This window comes from Gadus chalcogrammus, chromosome 3 (genome assembly GCF_026213295.1).
Source record: "Gadus chalcogrammus isolate NIFS_2021 chromosome 3, NIFS_Gcha_1.0, whole genome shotgun sequence".
Taxonomy (NCBI): Eukaryota; Metazoa; Chordata; class Actinopteri; order Gadiformes; family Gadidae; genus Gadus; species Gadus chalcogrammus.
The window spans coordinates 593,492-613,427 of NC_079414.1; the positions used below are offsets into that span (position 1 = coordinate 593,492).

At 43.3% G+C, this 19,936-nt stretch overlaps 1 protein-coding gene across 3 annotated transcripts in view; it reads left to right on the top strand.

Annotated features, from left to right (window-relative positions):
- LOC130377485 (probable helicase with zinc finger domain) overlaps window positions 1-19,936 on the top strand; it is a 37,503-nt gene that overhangs the window by 11,541 nt on the left and 6,026 nt on the right. For all 3 annotated transcript variants that reach the window (XM_056584626.1, XM_056584634.1, XM_056584638.1), the window contains 4 exons: window positions 13,311-13,541; window positions 17,773-17,809; window positions 17,948-18,072; window positions 18,782-18,838. In XM_056584626.1, coding sequence (XP_056440601.1) covers window positions 13,329-13,541; window positions 17,773-17,809; window positions 17,948-18,072; window positions 18,782-18,838 — 432 coding nt within the window. In that variant the 5' untranslated portion in view covers window positions 13,311-13,328. The remainder of the gene's footprint in view (window positions 1-13,310; window positions 13,542-17,772; window positions 17,810-17,947; window positions 18,073-18,781; window positions 18,839-19,936) is intronic.

Sequence of the window (19,936 nt, forward strand, 5' to 3'; positions counted from 1 at the left end):
AATACTTGAGAAGAATCCCTGACACCCCACCTGTACCTGGCTACACCGCTGAGAACAGAAACTCGCTGCTCGACTGGAGCAACGAAAAAGGAGGACGCACATGATGCCGTTGTCCAGATGCGAGCCCAGCCGAACCTTAAAAAAAAAAACGTACGTATGCAAGAGAGGCAAACTCCAAAGGAAGCCTGTGAGAATGAAGCCAACAAACAGACATTTATCCTCTAATAGTCACAACAACCAACTTACGGCAATACAATGATTGAAATCTTAATTTTCAATAAATTATTTATCTCAAAAGATAATTTAAAAGTTGTGGCTACTTAAAGGCCTACATGCAGGTTAACTGGAAGTTTTGATTAATGGGTTACATAAAGTACTCAAAATATGTGTATCATTTATAAAATGTCTCCCAAATAGTGTTAAAGTCCAGTTTTTGTCAGTAACGGGTGTTTTCTAACGTCATTCGGTGATGACGTCACATTGGGGAGACGTGGTGGAAGGTAGCCTCAGCCTAGAACTAGAACTATGGCGTCCAATAGGTGGCCCTGGACACAGCCTTTCCATCCTAAAAGATGCTCACAGCAAGCAACAGTGAGCTAATAATTACTTACTCTCAAGATCCTTTTGCTCAGCTCAGCTGCCTTCTGTGGAGTGCATTGTGTCTCTTTCCCAAGATAGGACGGCAAGGTTCTTTGCTTTGTCCTAGAAAACACAAAAGCAATGCATATTAGAACAACAGCTATGACAGTGGGGCATTTTAAATCTACTCTTATCTTCATTGCAGTGCTATGCTATGATTAGTTTATTTGACTGCTAACGTAGCAACTTAAAAGTAATGTTATGTCCAACAATGCATTTGATCATCATGGCTAGCCTAACGCAGCAGCTGTGTCTGTGTTGTTTTGTAACATGGAAATTGCCAGGGGTGCACATAACAATTTTGATCTGGTTCTCACAGGAGCACCAGTTTGTTTCTTGGTGCTCATGCATTCATATTTATCTAGAGGCTCGTAGAGTACTCTATCTACTAGGGATGGGCGTGAGGAATCGATTACTCGAGTACTCCTCGTTACAAATGAACTCGGTTGGTGGACAGGCAAACTCGAGTTTGCATATACACACACAAACAAAGTTTTCTGAAGCAAATGTATCAATTTTCTGTGAGGCGCCACTAACGCATGTCGTGGGCACAAAGCAAATGAAATGTATCAAATTTCTGTGTGGCGCGTGCCGTGCCATGTGCAGGTACGCCAGAATTCAAAAAGTTAAGAGATGGCGGTTAAAGCAAAGCGCAGCGAAGAATTGAAATACTTAAAAGAAATAGGAGATCATAAGGTGAAATGTAAAATATGCCAAGCGAAATCGAACTACCAGAGTACTACAAGTACTATGCGGCAACATATGCTCCTCAGTGTTTCCCACAGAAATTTTGGAGACTATGGGGGGGGGGGGGGTAGTATGGAGCGATTGTTGACGGGGGGGGGGGGGGGGTTTGGAGCGATTGTTGACGGGGGGGGGTTTGGAGCGATTGTTGACGGGGGGGGGGGGGGGGGGGGGGGGAGTATGGAGCGATTTTTTTATTTTATTTTATTTTTTGGCTCTAGGGGGCCCCCTAGTAGTGGCCCGGGGCCCCAAGCAATTGCGGGGCCCCAGGCAATTGCCTGGTATGCCTAATGGGATGCAGCGCCTCTGCTCTCATGCAATCCCAATGAGAGCGACACGAACTTCGTCTGAGCAAAAAAAAAAAAAATCATGTGCACGCAGAGACTATGGCGGCCGAAATTAGACTATGGCGGGGCGCCATAGTCTCGTCAATGTGTGGGAAACACTGCTCCTGAAACACAACGGTGAGTTCGGGAAAGCAGACCCGCAGCAACCAAGTGTGTCGGCTATTTTCACCGCCGCAAGACGCAGCTGTAATCCCGGCCGTGTAGAGAAGATCACAACGCTGAGTATTTCGAGTATAGTCCATTTTCTGCCGTCTTATTTGCAGCTTTAAATTATTTTTTTATTTTTTTTTAACCGTTACAGGCCTTGGTTCGACGTGATTTAAAGGCCCACTATGCAACTTCGGGCATTTCTTCGCTGTTTTCTTGGTTTTGGCACGCACATTTCTCTACACAGCGCCCCCTACAGCTTCGTAGTAGATATTTTACAACACTGTCGTAACAACTCGTTGACGACCCTTCCCCATGCACTTCTACGCGAGCCATGTGCATTTGTTTTCAAAGAAGCCGGCGAATGCGTGGAGCCATGTCCGAAGTAAATGTTCATAAAGTGTAGGCAAGGTTATACATTTTTAAAATGGTGTATTTGTATTGCAATAAACATAAAGCCATCCTTTTTATAGTTGACGGGGAGAATTTATATCCTAGATTATAATTGTTTTATCTTAGGTTGAACAGAACAATCAGTGTAAGAGTGTTGGCCAACATAATAATCTAAATAAACAAGAACCTGGATTCGGGGATTCAGTCTGTATCTGGGGGACGAGACAGACGAACAGCAAAACACCCATGGAAACAAAGGTGTTTATATGATTGCAACCAAGCAAGCTAGAAACATACAGGGCTCACAACAAAACGGTCGAGAAAACAATTTTTACAGGGCTCACAACAAAATGGTTGAGCAAACACATTTGTACAGAGACTATCAACATCAAGAATACCACGAAGACAAAGTTCACCCAAGGGTACTTTCAATTTCAAAAGCAACACGGCCAAGTCGGCGTCTGATTTGCAGTCTTCTTTTTCTTTCAGTTCACTCTATTCCTGAAAAGCTTGCCCAAAGTTTACTTGTGTCTGGCCTCTCTGTCGGTCAGTCTCCCTTTTTTCTTCTTCTGTTCCTCCGACATTGGGTTTCTCTGTCTCTTTTTAGTCGGCTGATCTATGATGCATGTAACAATCCCTTAGTTACTTGTGTTTATATCGAGCCGGTTCCGTGTTTGGGGGTCTGTGCCGTAAAGCAATTCGTTACTTCGCGAGACCCGAGACTCCCGCGAGAGTGGGCGGCGGGTCACCAGCAGAAACGTATTCCTTTTCTCCGCCAAGATGCGCAAGGGGGAGTCGAAACAACGAACAATCGAACAAAAATGTATAATAGAACCATCGCAATGACTCTTAGCCTGTTATATTAAGGTAAATCAAACCAAAAAAGTTGCATAGTTCCCCTTTCACTCGTGTCTGATCTATTTTCTGGTCCATTCTTCTTTTGTTCCACCGACAGTCGCCTCTTGGGTCCCTTATTAGTCGATTGATCCATGATGAATGCAACAATTGCCTCGCAACTGGCTGTTTATATCTAGCCGGTGCCATGTTTGGGTGTGTGTCTGTGCCGTAAAGCATTTCGAAACTACAATCTGACTACATTTTCGAGGCGCGATTGGATACTTCCGCTGCGTCACATCCGGATTGTGTCGGTCCGAACAGAGCAAGTTGCATATGCGCTTTTTCCTTGAAGAGGTGACATGGGGCAATGACACGCCACCAAACGACCCAGAAATGGTTGCAGAACCATCAGAATAACTCTCAACTAGGGCGGTCAAAATTGCTCAAAAATGACATTTGAATGTTCGTTTGGAAAAAAATCACAAATTCGAACTATTCGAATATCTGGTTGCCTATTTTACGCAGTTGCCGTCAATATGTCAATAATGCGACAAAACCATGGTTCAAATTAGTGGGATATATATATATATCCTATAAACAGCCCAGTAACGTGGAGGCCTAATCATGAAAAGCCACAACTTTGTATCGCTTGCATTTCACCACCACACCTGCAAGCGCGCAAACTATAGTAATCTGAAGAAGACGCCCGCTTCTGAATGTTACAAAGTATGCTAGTGGTAACGTTCCTTGCTTTGCTTACCATTTATCGAGAAGGCCTATTAAAATCGATAAAGAAAAAAATGCATGTCGCCTAAGTCTTCCACCATGCCAGCGAAAGGGCCAGCACTACGCACCGTTCGGATTCATGAAAAAAAAGCTGTCTCGGACTTTGCCGAGAACATTGCGTCATAGCAGCTTTCACCAGCCAGACTACTAGCTCCCTGAGCTCTACTTCGGATGCTTATTGAATGGCATAGCCTGTGTAAGTCCAGCTCAGAACAGTTGTGAATAAGAAAGAATAAATGTCCATGTCTGTTGCGCCATCACACCAACAGCAGAACGGTTATCCAAATAACAAGGAAGTGTACAACACTTGCGTTACAGTCCTGGAGCTCTATATCTAAATAATATCATATAATACATAGATATCTATATCATATAACATATTGTGTGCGCCTCCAGACGATATTATGAATCACAAACGACTTTGTCGGGTTCTGCGACGTCTCTGGTTCTTCCACTTTCACATCAACCTGAAGTCGACTGAACCGCGCGCTGCCTGCTGCCGGCTGCCCGCTGCCGGGCGATGGTGCCTCGCGGCAACCGGCGGCATGTCGCAGTTCATGTACTTTAGCGAGTCAAACCAAACGTCCTTTCCCCCAATTCCTTCTCAACCATGGCTCAGATAAACCTCACGACAGTCTCGTTGTGGAAATACAAGACACGTCAAAGAACCGACAAGAAACACTTGCGTTACAGTGTGTGTATTCACACACACACATGTGGCGCTCGCACGGTCAAGTCTCATTGGCGGGCCAACGTCTCTGGGCGGGCCAGGCAGTGTAAGGGGAGGAGCTGAGATTCCTGATGACGTCATGAGGACAGAATTCCAAATCAGCGCGCTTGAGCCTCCGTTTTTTCGAAGGCGAGCAGAACAGCTAGTGCTAGTTTTACACCAAACGCAAGTTTTAGCCACTGGGGGACCATAGGCAGGCTAGGGGAAACTCATATTTATGTTAGAAAACCTCCCAAAGTGAGATTTTCATGTCATGGGACCTTTAACAAAGAAGTTAACAACAATCAATGTCCTGTTCTCCCACCTAAACTCTGCGCAATATATATTTTTTAACGACAAGGAGCGCTCCGAGCAAGTGAACATATAGTAATAATATCCTACAATTTAAAAAATCACAAACTTTTACAAACACGTCCTTAAAATTGAAGCACTTAAACGAAAACAAGCTGGCTTCTAACATTCTTAAAACAAAAAACAGCGAAACAAACAAAACAAATGACTGCAATTTACTCTGTCATATTAGTGCATTGCCACCGTCGCGCTCACAAGTTATTCGCCAAAAAGACCAGATCTACGTTGGAGGGTGCCAAGGTTGATCTCTTTTTGTTTACAATGTTGCCAGCGGAGGAAAAGACGCGCTCCGAGCGCACTGAGGAACCGGGGATAGAGAGGTATTTTTTTGCCATCTGGGCAATGTGAGGGTATCTGCCGCCCGACGTTTTCCACCACATGAGTGGATTTTCTTGAGGGGGTATGGGGGATTCCTGCTCATACATGGACATCTCTTTTTGGAGCAGCAGAATGATGTCCTGCTCCTGGTTTGGGCGAGTGTCGCACACGCCTCCGAGGAGACTCTCCATGGCCGTCAACGCAGATTTGGGTTGCTGCTCGCGTGGTCTTTCGGGAGCCTCATCCCTCCCTCCTCCCACATTTTCCTTAATCTCCTCCAAAACTGCCAGATGCACCTGCCGTTTCTGGTCCTCTTCCAAATGACGGAGTTGGTGGAAACGAGGATCCAGATAACTGGCCTTGTTCAAAAGCCTACGTGCGACCCTTTCCTCGCCATATCGCTTCTTGAGATCCGTCGCTATTTTTGCCTTCATCTCAAGCAGCGCTGGCGGTTCTTCTTCGCTTGGCGTTCGCATTGAGCTGTGCAAGCAGAACATGAATGATTGGCAAGACAGCCGACGCTGTTGGATAGGCATCCGTAGACAGCGCTTCCGTCGCCACTTTGAATGGTTTCAGGATCTCTTGCACCTGCAATGAACAAGTAAATAAAACATAGGCCATTGGCGTCACAATATATATATATATATAAGGTAGGCTAAATAGACCTAGGCCTATAAAAGTAGCCTAAATAAAATATAGGTGATTATAATTATTATAATATTATAGGCCTATTATAATATTATATGTTATTATATTGATTATAATCCATACATGTTTGGACACACTGTATGCTTATTACAACAGCTTTGCATTCACGATAGGCAGTAGGCCTACTATTTAAGAAGCTCACCTTCTCCATTATGGACCATTCGCTCATCGACAGCTCCATTCGAGACAGCTTCTTATCAAAGATGACGGCAGACATGGCCGCTTGCTGCGCTGATGCTCTGCAAACCATATCGTACGGCTGTTCCAGCGCGTTGGGCAGTCATTAATGAGCTTCTCAGCCTTCAACCCAAGGAGCTCTTGTTTTTGCTGGAGGAGGTAGCTGTCTGCTGAGGATTTGCTGAAATGTGCAGCCGCCACTTTCAGCCTAGCGATGGGGATTTCAATGCCTCTGACCGCCAGCCCTTTCCGTACAGCCAGGTTGATTGTGTGTGCCACACATGGTATATTAACCATTTCCAGATGTTTTTCAACCGCGTTTATGTAATTGATGGCATTGTCAGTGGTGACACAAATTACAGACTCCTTCAGGCCATAAACACACAGGATCTCTGCAAGACATTGGCCCAAATTCTCTGCAGTGTGGCTGACCTTCAGCTCTTTGGTTTGGAGCACGCTGTTTAAGATCTCCCAGTCTTCGTTGATCCAGTGGGCCGTGGCTGTGACATATGATGCAGTCGATAATGAGGTCCACCCGTCCGTGGTAAGAGCCACGTCCTTCCCCTGCAGTGACAGCTTGAGTTGGTCTACAGTTCTCTTGTACAGGTCCGCGATGTCACAGTCCCACGGCTAGGGACGTGGTATCTGGGCTCCATCTCTCGGCAGAACTCTTTAAATGCCACGTCCTCCACCACATTGGCCTCATGCCTTTACAGACGAATTTCACCAACTTTTCAGTGATGGCCTCCTGTCTCGGTGCGGCCAACGAGCTTGTGGCAGCGGGCTTCAGAAAAGAATCGAGCCGGTGCTGTTTGGCCGTTGGTCCGCTCTCAAGCTCACCCGGTGCGCCGTGGACAGATGTGCCCGCATGTTGCTGGTTGTCGAGTGGTAGGCCAATTCAACTTTGCACAGCTTGCAAATAACCTTATGCCTTGGCTCAACAATTTTTCCCCGCTGTGCCCAAAAGCCAAAAAACCTCCACACGGCACTTGTAAGGTTGCGGGGGGTTATGATCTCCCTCCCCGACTCTGATGCAGCCGCGACGTGTTCTGTATTTTCAGCCATTTTTCATCTGATAACGGTTTTTCACATATAATCATGACGTAGCTTTTTTGGTTTTTGCGTTGCTGTGATTTGTTTACATTTCCCGGGTATGTGTGCGTACAGTACGTACAGTATCAGATCACGTACAGTACGTACAGTAACTACAGTTACAGATTACACTGTACAATCATTACGTAGCTATGTTCTGTGTTTGAGCTGCAGTGGTTTGTTGAAACTCTTCCCGCGCACATGCACGTACAGTAGTAGCCTATCATATTACGCTGTGGGCCTACAGTAGCCTATCAGATTACTTTGTACAGTATGTGTTCTATGTTTGCCGTCTCGTTGAGAGTGCTGGTGGGCGGCGGCTTCCTGCTGGGCATTTCCTACTTTAAAACAAGGACATCGCGAACAGACAGAGGCTCATTCACAAAGCAGTTAGGCGCTTGTACCGAGGGAGTGTTTTTTCACATTCAAATATTATGAGGGACATCGCGAACAAGACAGAGGCTCATCACAAAGCAGATAGGCGCTTGTGTAACCGAGCGTTGGCACTTGATATGTATATGACAAGAATGACACAAGCGGGAAGGGAAAATAGTCTCGTTACTTAGTACATATCAGAAGTCACCCAGTCACAGCGTCAGAGCTGAATACCTATATCCAAGTACGAAACCCGAGGGGATAAAATACATTCGCTCTTCACAATACTAGTCTGTTACACTTGTACCGCGGGAGTGTTTTTTCACATTCGAATATTATGAGGGACATCGCGAACAGACGGCTCATTCACAAAGCGATAGAGGCGCTTGTAACCGCGGGAGTGTTTTTTCACATTCGAATAGTAATTTTCACGTTAGAATTCGCGTTTTGGATACATTCGAACGAATAATTCGAACTTCGAATATTCGTTGACAGCCCTACCTCTCAACCAGCATAATTAATGTAATTTTGGCTAAAAAAGTTGCATAGTGGGCCTTTAAATTGTGAGACGCATATTTATTTTTGTAAGGAAAATGTGTTTTGAAACGTTTGCAAAAATAAATTAATGAATACTATGATTATTCTAACTGGTTTTGAGGGAGAATAAGCATTACATGTTGGTTGGTAATATGTGACGTTCTCATTAGGCCTATTCCTGCATGCAGATTGCGTCGCATTCTATAAATAGATTTGATTAAACGAGTACTCGATTGATCCATCAGGAATTTCATTCGATCACTCGAGTTTGGAAATTTACTACTCGTGCCCATCCCTACTATCTACTCTGTTCTATATTTGGTACTCAAATGAGCCCTATCACACTTGGATGCTCATTTTAATGTTTTCAGCTAGGCTAACCAACGCATCTTGGCTCTCTGTGCAGTTTGTTCGTGCTAGGTTAGTAGCTAAAGTTAATTTTAGCTACTATAACTGAGATAGCTGTGTTCTGCAGCCGTAAGCCAGCTACCATTCAAGCTAACATTAGATGATAACAGGGTGTCCGCGGAGGTCTTAAAAGTCTTAAAAAGTCTTAAATTCAGTTTTTCTAAAGTTAAGGCCGTAAAAAGTCTTAAATTCGTCAAAAATGTCATATGCTGGGTCTTGAAATTATTAACTCGGAGGTCTTAAAATTTGTCGGAGGCAGGGCAGGCTTTTAATTTTTTTATATTTTTCTCGCGGGACTTTTTGGGAAGGAGAGAGGCTACTTCTTGCTAGCTGCATATAAACAGGTGCTGCGTCGCTTGCTAGCTAGTCCTGCAACAATGGGTTGCAAAAAAGTTCAACATCAGTTGGCTGGAAGACGTCCGTTTCCGAGGTTGGCTAGCGTCCGTGGCCAACCCAGAACAGGCTAGATGCATTCCGTGCAAAAGTAGCCTACATTCAAGCTCGGCACCATGGGGATTAAGGCTGTCGTCAGCCATATGCAGAGCCAAAAACATAAAACCTCTGCCAGGAGCCACACGCAGACCCCAGCCATTTCTACGTTTTGCATCTCTGCCCCGGCGCCCCGGTAGCATTTGGTGCGACACCAACACTGAAAGCGGAGGTGTTGTGGATTCTAAACACAGTGGTTAAGCACCAGTCCTACAACTCGAATGAGGGGATAGGAGTTCTCTTCGGTTTGATGTTCCCTGACTCTCAAATCGCGAGCACCTTTACTGCTGGAAGGGACAAAACGGCGTATATAACTCGCTTCGGACTAGCGCCTTTCATCCAAAATGAGCTAATCTGCAGCGTCAACAAGGCTGATTTTGTTTTGACGTTTGAGACGTTGAACCACGCCACTAAAAGCAAGCAACTTGACGTGCAGGTCCGATATTGGGTCGGAGATCAAGTGCATTCCCGGTACTTGGGCTCGCAATTCATGGGGCCCCACATATATGGGGGTAAAAGGGATGATGATACATAATATTTTTTAGACAATATGCAGAATCTTTTCACGGACGAATTAACACGGTCGGCTATTTTTGCCAGCACGCCACCCTAGCCATATTATGGGCAACCGTGTTCCCCTTGGCTGTGATTTGAACTTTCAATTCCTCGTAGGAGTTCATAATAATACATTGCTCGCCTTGGATGAAATACACCGCTCTTGCGCGATTTATTTTGCATAAGGGTGAGTCAAATGACGCGAGAAACGCCCCTTCTATGTGAACGCGCATTGAACCTAAAGCGGAAAACCTGGTTCAACTAATTTAATCTAAAGTGAGCGTCATGGTACCATTTAACTGTGATTGCAAGTTGCGGCTCTGTCGAGCCAGGTTTTCCCAAGAAAGCCTGGGTATCTTCAACGAGGTTCGTGGTATACCCCCCAGGTCTTACTGAAGGCATTTATTTAATGGTGAAAATATTATTATCAGTGGTGTAAATATCGACTGCCCGGGGGCCCAGACGCTGTCCCCCCCCCCCCCCCTCTCAACAACTCACAACTTGGGTGCACCATAAATACCCAAATTAAAAATGTAGGCGCACCAGTGCACCCAAGGAAAAAGTTAGTCTGGAGCCCTGGAGTATCACTTTATGACAGAAAGTAAACTTGAATGAGTCTCATTGAGTGACACACATGCTATGCTTGGGTTGTAATACAGCGGGATCCCCCCCACCATCGCGGGTTTAAGGTCTTAAATTTCATTCAAGGTGGTATTAAAAAGGTCTTAAAAGGTCTTAAATTTGACTTGCTGAAACCTGCAGATACCCTGGATAACTAACGTTAGCTAAACAGCTGTCTAGGCGCCAGTAGCTAGCCAACGTTAACGTTAGCCACCAACCCAGCACGAACAAACCGCACCGTGCAGAGCCCAAGCCACACAACACACCACACAAACATGAAATTAATTTAACCAACGTTGGTAATTACTTGCTATTGTCTCCATCACGAGTGACAATGGGGTGCCTCCGTTTCAGATGCTCCAACATTGCTGTCGTGCTCTTGTGATATGCCAACTCCATTTGGCAAAGAGTGTAAATCACAACACTTTTGTTGTGATTTTCTTTTATTGTGACTTTGTTGGCAAAAATGTGAGGAGGTTGCCCTTCCGTCCATTTTGCAATGTTTTTTCCACGTGTGGCGAAAATTGTCGACGGAGAAATTTGACGTTGGCGTATTTTTTACGTTGACGCGTCGCTACAGGCCTGCAATCAAATTGCGCCATCTTAGGAGGTTCACATGTAGCATATACTAACTATATATAATATCTATTTATTTATCTATGTATCTGTATAATCTGCTGAACACTCTCTTACTAGTCTCTACTCTCAGGGGTCTCAATGCGGCTTTGATCCGTGTCTCTCCAACGTGACGTCATGCAATGCATTCTGGGGGAAATGAGAATCAATAGCAAACCGCTAAAATAGCACCTACTTTTTCGTATAACATTCCGTTTAGTGATACGTAACAACATTAAATACAATAAATAACAGTTTAAATCTTTATTACAAACAAGCAAATTGCACAAATTCGTTGGAAAATAAACCCTGTAACACGGCATTTAAACCATGACCTCGTTGGGTCTGTGGTCCTAGTAGGAATTGATACGTTTTTATCAATATCAATGCCATTGTCGATCCAATTCCTCATCAATTCTGTTACCGATTCCTAAGTAGTTCATTGAGTGGCAAAAAAAGAGTTCTACAGTCTTCTGCACCAAAAGTAACCATTTTATTTTCTGCATACTAACAACACAAGAACAAGAAACATAGTCTAAATAAGTTAGACTTAAAATAAATAAGTAATAAAAAAAACAGGAAGACACTAACAATGAACATGCTAAATTATGATTTAACACTAAACTTTTGTATACATATTTTAGATGTAATAACTGTAAGCTTAACTAAGCTTAAAGGGGACCTATTATGCTTTTTCGACTTTTATGACCTATAAACGTTGTTATAATGATTGATAGTCATGTTTAACCATACTAAAGTGTCAAATAATGACGTACATGCATTTCGACGTATTCCCTGCTGACAGTCTAGGGTGGCTGTGCAGAGCGCTAAACACTCGGGACAACGTTTGCGAGTGTTGTTCACATTTCTGGGAAATGTTCACTTGTTCACATTTCTGGGAAATCATCTACGTAGAGGCACTCCTGCCACGCCCCCATATGCCTCAAATCTGCCCACTCGCGCGCTTCACGGAAGGTAACCAATCACAATGGAGTTGGGTTGGCAGGAGGGGGGCGAAGGGGCAGAGAAGGACGAAACCGAGTGTTGACAGAATGCTGAAAGCGCCCAGATCAGAGGAAGAGTTTCCCGAAAATCTACATTGTTTCTTGTGCTGTGATTCGTGTCAGGTTTGCTATAGGAGTCATTAATAAGAAATTAAGACCAGAAAAGTAGTATAATAGGTCCTCTTTAAACCAAACGTCATTAAATTAAAGTTTAACACTTTTCTGGGAAGGGATATAAAAAGTAAACAAAACAGTGAACATGCGTGCATCCACTTTAATTAAATAGGCATGAACTGTAATGCCTCCATAACATCTTTTAGATTTTTTTTTTTTTACTGAGCATCAACAATTCTTATGCAAAAATATAAGCATATCTGCCTTTTCTGGGAGTGAAAGGGGTAACTTGAGCCGATGTCGAGGGGCCAGCTGCCTGAGAGCGATAATCTAAAATGCATGAAATTTGTATAGGTCGGCATTATTAATAAAAACGACTACACTACTACTATAAAAACTACAGTTGCAAGGCGACACTGGGCTCCTAATGCAGGATATGTAATGTGAACGTTACCGTTGTCAACGGAGGACACAGTGGAGTTTGTTTGACTCGTATGCAGGCTTTTGAACACATGGCATTCTTGGGACTTAATTCCATGCTTGGTAGACATGCTTTAGCATGTTGCTGGTGTTTGCTTGCACCCTTACACGAAATGACAGCATTGCACTGATTACGTACGGAAGCATTTTCATTGCGTTGGGTGAAATGGAGCCAGACTTGCGATCACTTCCCCCTTTCCATGATGCTGCCTCGTTGTTTGAAGGTTGTCGGGGCGTGCAGGGTCGTCGCAAAATTTTTGAGTAAACCGGAAAACGTGGTGCGGAATCGTTTAGAAGAATCGATAACGTTGGAGGCGTATGATTCAGATGGAATTGGTTAGTTGGAACCGGTTCTGAGTAGGAACCGGTTCTCGATTCCCACCCCTAGTCCTAGGTCAGTTTTGCGTCCGAGCCAGCTTCTGGCCTCGTTGGCTCTGTGGCACAATGTCAGTTTGGTGTCCCAACCAGCTTCTGGCCTCGTTGGCTCTGTGTTCCTAGGTCAGTTTGGTTTCCCAGCTAGCTGCTACTAGCTAAGCTAGCACTGTGGTTCCCAGGTCATGTGCATGTCACATGGATGTATTCACACAAATATTGTATTGTAAAGGGTTAGGGTTAGGTCAATAATATATTTCGAGTTTTTCGGTACTATGATTCGGTGGATGATTTTCAATTCATAATCTTGCCTTACATGGCTACATTTTTCAATACAATGATTGCAAGTTGGAATCAAATATGACGGAGTTTTAAGTTTGATCTTGATTTCCTATACATAACGACATTTAATAGGATCACAATTAAGTTTTATTTTTTTCATATAATTTAAAAATTGCTCTTGTGTTGCAGTCATTCTGTCCCTGAGTCATGGCGGACAGGAGAGCGGAGAAGTCATGTGAAGAAGCCTGCAGGTCATTAGCCAAGGGGGAGTACGAGAGCGCAGTCAGCCACAGCACAGACGCCCTGCTGGTGCTGGGGCACCGGGTGGCCCCCTCCGGAGCCCCCACCCCAAACAGCCCTCAGGCCGGGGCCCTCCGCTGCCGCGCCCACCTGTTCCGCATCGCCGCCTTCCTGCAGCTGGTGAGCATTGTCAAATGACCGCATGAGTGTGATGAGCTAATGCTGTGGATCTGGGTTGGTTTTGGTTTTATCTGGCGGGCCGGTAATCCCAGTCTGCTAATCAGTCACACGCTTTCAAACATGTTCTCTGTCTCACATTAACTTTGACTCGCTGGCGTTTGCATGCTTCAATATTCATCATCATCTTTGGCACAATCGGCCCCTTTTTCTTTTCCATCTAGACCTCACCAATAACATCTTGTTAAAGGAGAAATCCGGTGTAAAATGGACCTGGGATAGGTTTAATATGATAACGAGTTGGGATGATCGGTTGGGAGCAAAAAAGCGCATGTGGACGTTAGGGATGGGTAAGAATATTCGATTATTCGATTATTCGTTCCTGAGATGGCATCAACGGTTGATCTACTGATAGTATTATGTGTATAAAATGTCATTTTTTATGAACAATCTGTGCACTTACAAAGTTATCAATGCCCTGTTTTATATGTTAAGACCCTTATTATACTACCAAAGAGGTGTCGGGCTGCTTCTAGCCTTTTAGGTGGTTTATAATAACAATTTAGTTTTTACAATAACACATGCCCCCATCGTTCCAAGTTTATAGCGTTTTGGTAGAATCGGCTGAAAACAGCCAACTTAAGAATGTGTCTATTCGCGCTTTTTTGCTCCAAAACGAACATTCCAACTCGTTATCAGACTTAACATATCACAGATCCATTTTACACCGGATTTCTCCTTTAAAAGGAAAAGTTAGACGACAATGCATACGTCAACGACGTATGCATTGTACATATTTATAACTCAATATCCGTCCCAGCCTTTGTACAACAGATACTCTAGGGTCTGTAGCATATAACCGCGTTGTCTGATTACAGTTGAATTAATTTTTCACAATTTACCAGCTCCTGTTTTGAAGACTGAATCACCGCGCCATTCGTTTCAGTGGGATTCGCGACGGTCTATACTTTCAACATTAAGTGTACATATTTATAATTTGAAATTCGTCCCAGGCTTTATACCACAGATACTATAGGGTCTATAGTAGGGATTGACCGATATGGATTTTTTAGGGCCGATACCGATATTTTTTCACCAGCCTTAGCCGATAACCGATACGCCAATACCGATTTTCTTGAGCCGATGATACCCTGGAAATCCAGAGTTCTCGCGAGAGCACAATTTGAATTTGCTCAGCGAGTCACTCTGGGAATGAGCAATATACTTGTGTATATTCTCGGCCTCCCCTTGCCCAGAACATTAATCAATCACATCGATGTATCAATATAGGCGGGCCAAAAGCGTTGCTATTTTATCGACCGGATACGGCAAGAGTCTTATCTATTGGTTAGATCCACTGGTCTGGATACGTCACCCCTTGTATTCTTCTGATATTTTCAAATGCATGCTTGGTGCGGCCTGTCGAGTTGGGCCATTTTCATTACTCGTTGCCGGACCCTACAGTTTTCTAGATGTGGGTCTGGATTTCCAGGGGTAAGCCTCCCTCAATTAACATCATAAAAATGACACAATGATGATAAGAAATGTTACAATGTCTCAATTTAAAAAAATTGACATTTATTGAACTGTCTGTAAATCAGTCCGAAAAAACAAAAAAAAAAACGAATCGGCCGATGCTGAAAAAAATATTGCAAACGCAAATATTGGCCGATAATGTCGGCCGGCGGATATATCGGTCGATCACTAGTCTATAGCATATAACCGTGTTTTCTGATTACAATTTAATGCATTTTTCACAACAGACAATTTGACTATAACTACTTAGCAGGTAGTGTTTTTTTTTGCATTTAAGATATTAAGTGATTTTTTGCCAACGATCCATGGCTGCCTTTGTGAATGTCGGCACACATCGAATAATCGATCATTAATTCATACCACCCACTGATTACAGGGATGCAAACTTGTCACCTTTCGGCGAAATTCGCCGTTTTTGTTCCGAAAAAGGTCATTTGTGTGATTCATGGAGATCTGCAATAAAAATATTTCGGGGGGGGGTGGGGGGGGCGTCCAAGTAATCGGCGAACGCAAGCTGTCATAAATATTTATTCCAAGCTTGTTCGTTTGGCCAACCCGTGTAATCATGTCATCTTCGGGTCTGTAGCTGCCTTGATGCCGTACTAGACAGGAGTGACGTTGGTACGCTTCAAAAACGTCAGGCTTTCTAACGTAGGCTAACGTGCTAATGAGAACATTTGTTTGACCGGTTGCCGGTTATCTCTGTGTGGTTAATTAGCAGTTGCGTTGTAGTCAGCTTACTGTTACATTAAACTGCAATCAGAAAATGCGGTTATATGCTATAGACCCTATAGTGTCTGTGGCGTAAAGGCTGGGGCGAATTAAAAAATATAAATACACTTTATGTTGAAACTATAGACCGTCCCGATTCCCATTGAAACGAATGGCGCAGTGATTATTCTTCAAAACGAGATCTGTTAAATTGTGAAAAATAAATCAAACTGTAATCAGACAACACGGTTACATGCTATAGACCCTAGAGTATCTGTGGTATAAAGGCTGAGACGAATTTCAAATTATAAATATGTACAATCCATAACGTTAGCTCTCTGGCTCATAGCTCAGCGGACTAGAATACCTCCTAGAATCATTGCCTGTTGGCCGGAAACGGAAATGGGGGCTGTTTACGTTTGGTTGTAGTCTTTTCGCTCGGTTCTCCGACTCAACAGTAGGGCTAGAACCGAGCGAAAAGACTACAACCAAATTTGAACTACAACGAAACTAGTTCCCTTTCCGCTTCCGGCCAACGAGCAATGAGTCTTCCAACAGAAATCAATCGGATTTACAAAATGCGCTAAATGTACAATAAAACAAGATAGAAACTGTATTTCGCTACGATGCTTGATTCAACCAACTCTATTTCACCCTAGACAAATCACCAAGTGGGCTCGATGTTCAAAATACCGAAAAAAAATAATGGCTCACAGCAACATATTGAAAAAAAGAACTATGAACTAGTTCATTTTTTGGAACTGTGAACTTAGTTCAAATCTTTGAAATATGAACGCTGAACTGAACTAGTTCATTTTAAAATTTGTGAACTGAACTTTGAACTAGTTCACGTAGAAAGTGAACTATCCCAACACTGTGTGTGTGTATATATGTATGTATGTATGTATGTATGTATGTATGTATGTATGTATGTATGTATGTATGTATGTATATGTATGTATGTATGTATGTATGTATGTATGTATGTATGTATATTCTGCGACGGGGTTTGGGTCCTTGTCACCTTTTTCATCCCTGATGAGTTTGCACCCCTGTGATTATACAACCATGACAATATTGAGTTATTCACATCCCTAGTAGACGCATTCTTAAGTTGTCTGTTTTTAGCCGATTCTACCACGCTATAAACTGCGAATGATGGGGGCATGTGTTAAGGTAAAAACTAAATCTCTATTTTAAACCACTTAAAAGGCTAGAAGTAGCCCGACACTTCTTTGGTAGTATAATAAGGGTCTTAAAATATAAAACAAGGCATTGTTAACTTAGTGAGTGTACAGATTGTTTCTAAAAAATGACATTTTATACACACAATACCATCAGTAGTTCACCCGTCGATGCCATCTTGTCTTTAAGAATCGATAAGTCGATTGGCAAACCTACTTTTTACCTTAACACATGCCCCAATCGTTCCAAGTTTATAGCATTTTGGTGGAACAGGCTAAAAACAGCCAACTTAAGAATGGGTCTACATGCTCTTTTTTGCTCCCAAACTAACATCCCAACTCGTTATCATATTAAACATATCCCAGATCCATTTTAGGAGTATAATTTTTAAGAAGCTGTAAATAATTATGAAATGTGTTTTGGTCTTTTGATGCGGGGGAAAATGAAGGAGCCTATGGTTTGTGCCTATTGATCTACTTTTTGAGGCACTGTGTAAAACTGCAATGAAGAAGCCCCGACTGAGGATGAGTATCCCCGATCTCCATGATTGGAGATGCTATCCATTCATGGAACTCTTCAAATGACACCAATGCTTTCACTGCATGGGGAAATCCTTTCATAAGATAACATGTATAGCAAATGTAACACACCTGTCTATGCTTTAAAATATCCACCCCACAGTTGTTCCATGGATTCATTCTGGGTTGTCCATGTGGAGAAGTTCCTACTGTCCCAGAACTATATTGGTCACAATCTTCCATATCCTGTCCTTAAAAAAACAAAGTCTTTGTTTTGTTCACAGAAAAACTATGACCAGGGAGAGGAGGACAGCAAACAGAGTGAGTCCCACCATGAGGACCCAGGATAACACTCTAATTAATGAATAACTGTATTTATAGTGCAACAGTATAATGTAACAAATGTGCATGTACTGGACAACCCATCATATAATGAGCAGACAAAAACCCTGTTTGTAGTGCTGGCGGAGGAGGTCTCCAGAGGAGAGGGCTGCCTGAAGGCCAGCCTAAGGTCCATGATGCAGGAGCAGAGTCTGCCAGAGGTGGCAAATGTCCTCTCAAAGGCCCTGGACAGAGACACACAGGTAGGAGAGAGACCGTAGAGAGAGGGAGAGATACGGACACACGGGTAGGAGGGAAACCGTAGAGAGAGGGAGAGATACGGACACGCAGGTAGGAGGGAGAGATATGGACACACAGATAGGAGAGAGATCGTAGAGAGAGGGAGAGATATGGATACGCAGGTAGGAGAGACCGTAGAGAGAGGGAGCGATACTGACACGCAGGTAGGAGAGACCATGGAGAAAGAGGGAGAGTTATCGATACGAAGGTAGGAGGGAGACCATAGCTAGGGAGAGATACAGGCACGCAGGTAGGAGAGAGAGCGGAGAGAGATGGAGAGATACGGACAAGCAGGTAGGAGAGAGACCGTAGAGAGAGGGAGAGATACGGACCCGCAGGTAGGAGGGAGAGTGTAGAGACTTGCGGACACACAGTGGGAGAGGTCATTTATTGGGTGAGACACAGAATGAAATGCAGACTAATTTATACAGAGATATTAGTGGACATGAGCCAATTTATCCACACTCAAACATCCTAAATGTCCTTTGCTCGTATATAGTATTTGCTCGACACACAGGGACGGACGGTTATACTGACCTGACCTAGTTGCAGTTTTTTCATCTGCTTTAAAAAAAAAAAATGTGTAGTACAACTTTGAATAAATTAAAACAAGGCTTGTTGATTAAGACTGGGCAATGCAGGTAACCACCTAATGGTTTTGTTTTTCTACAGAACGGAATCGTCACAAAGGACCTGACCAGGTTAAAAATGCTCCTGTCGGAAATAGAAGTAGGTTTGTGTGTGTGTGTGTGTGTGTGTGTGTGTGTGAGAATACACTGACAGCCTGAATATGATGTTGTGACCGTTCCTTGTGGGACTGGTCCTGGTGTGACTGGTCCTGGTGTGGCTGCAACAAAAAATGATTAAGGTGTTAGTTTTAATGTTTAACAATCGAACCAATCAGAGGGTTGGATCGACCCTCTGACGCTACCCTCCGGTCATGTGATATGTGAGTGAGAGCAATAGAAAACAACTTGCCGCGCTACGCTTTGATTTGTTGACCCGAAAACTGACAGAAACCCGACCAGTCAACAGATACCACCCGGAATGCATCACTGACCGAAATGATCCAGAGTATGTTTGATCGCGATTTAAAATGGCAGAGCGAATTGTAGGAGATAGCGGAGTTCATAAGATATGACGCCCCTCAACACGGGGACCATGGCCAGGTTTACGGCTTTGGTAAAGGCGCTGGTAAACGGTACAGCACGCCTTCCCGCACAGGTTTGTGTTAGGCTGCCCTACCGGGGCTATTCAAAACATGCACGAGTTATCTACATATTTTTAGATTGGTAGAGCCACATATCTGTTCATTGTTATGTTTCGACACTTCAGTTTTTGTTATTTGTTACCGTTACTGACTGGAGATCAGTAAGATTTGTATTATTTTTCTTTTACAATTCAATAGTTAAATAATGATCAATCAATTCGTGCATCAATTAATCTCAACACATAGACCTGGCCAGCAGGAAAGAGCAGTTTATATTTTGAACGCTTTCAATGTTGTGTTGGTTATACTAGGGCTGGGCGATTGATCGAATGTCGATTTCGATTTTAGCGTGAAATGATCACAAAACTAATATAATCGAGTTTTCAATTTATTTTTTGTTTTATAGAAAGTGAAATGAAAAACATCTGGATACATTTCGCTACATTATTTTAGATTTGAACATTTTCTTTTTGACCATTTTGTGTAGTTTTTTAAGACGAAATTTCAAAGTTCTCAGTTACAAAGTGTTTTTGGGAGAGACATGTTGAATGAAAAAGTCATGTTTTTAAACTCAAAAATAATCGTTTGAATAATCGTGATTTCAAACTTGACCAAAA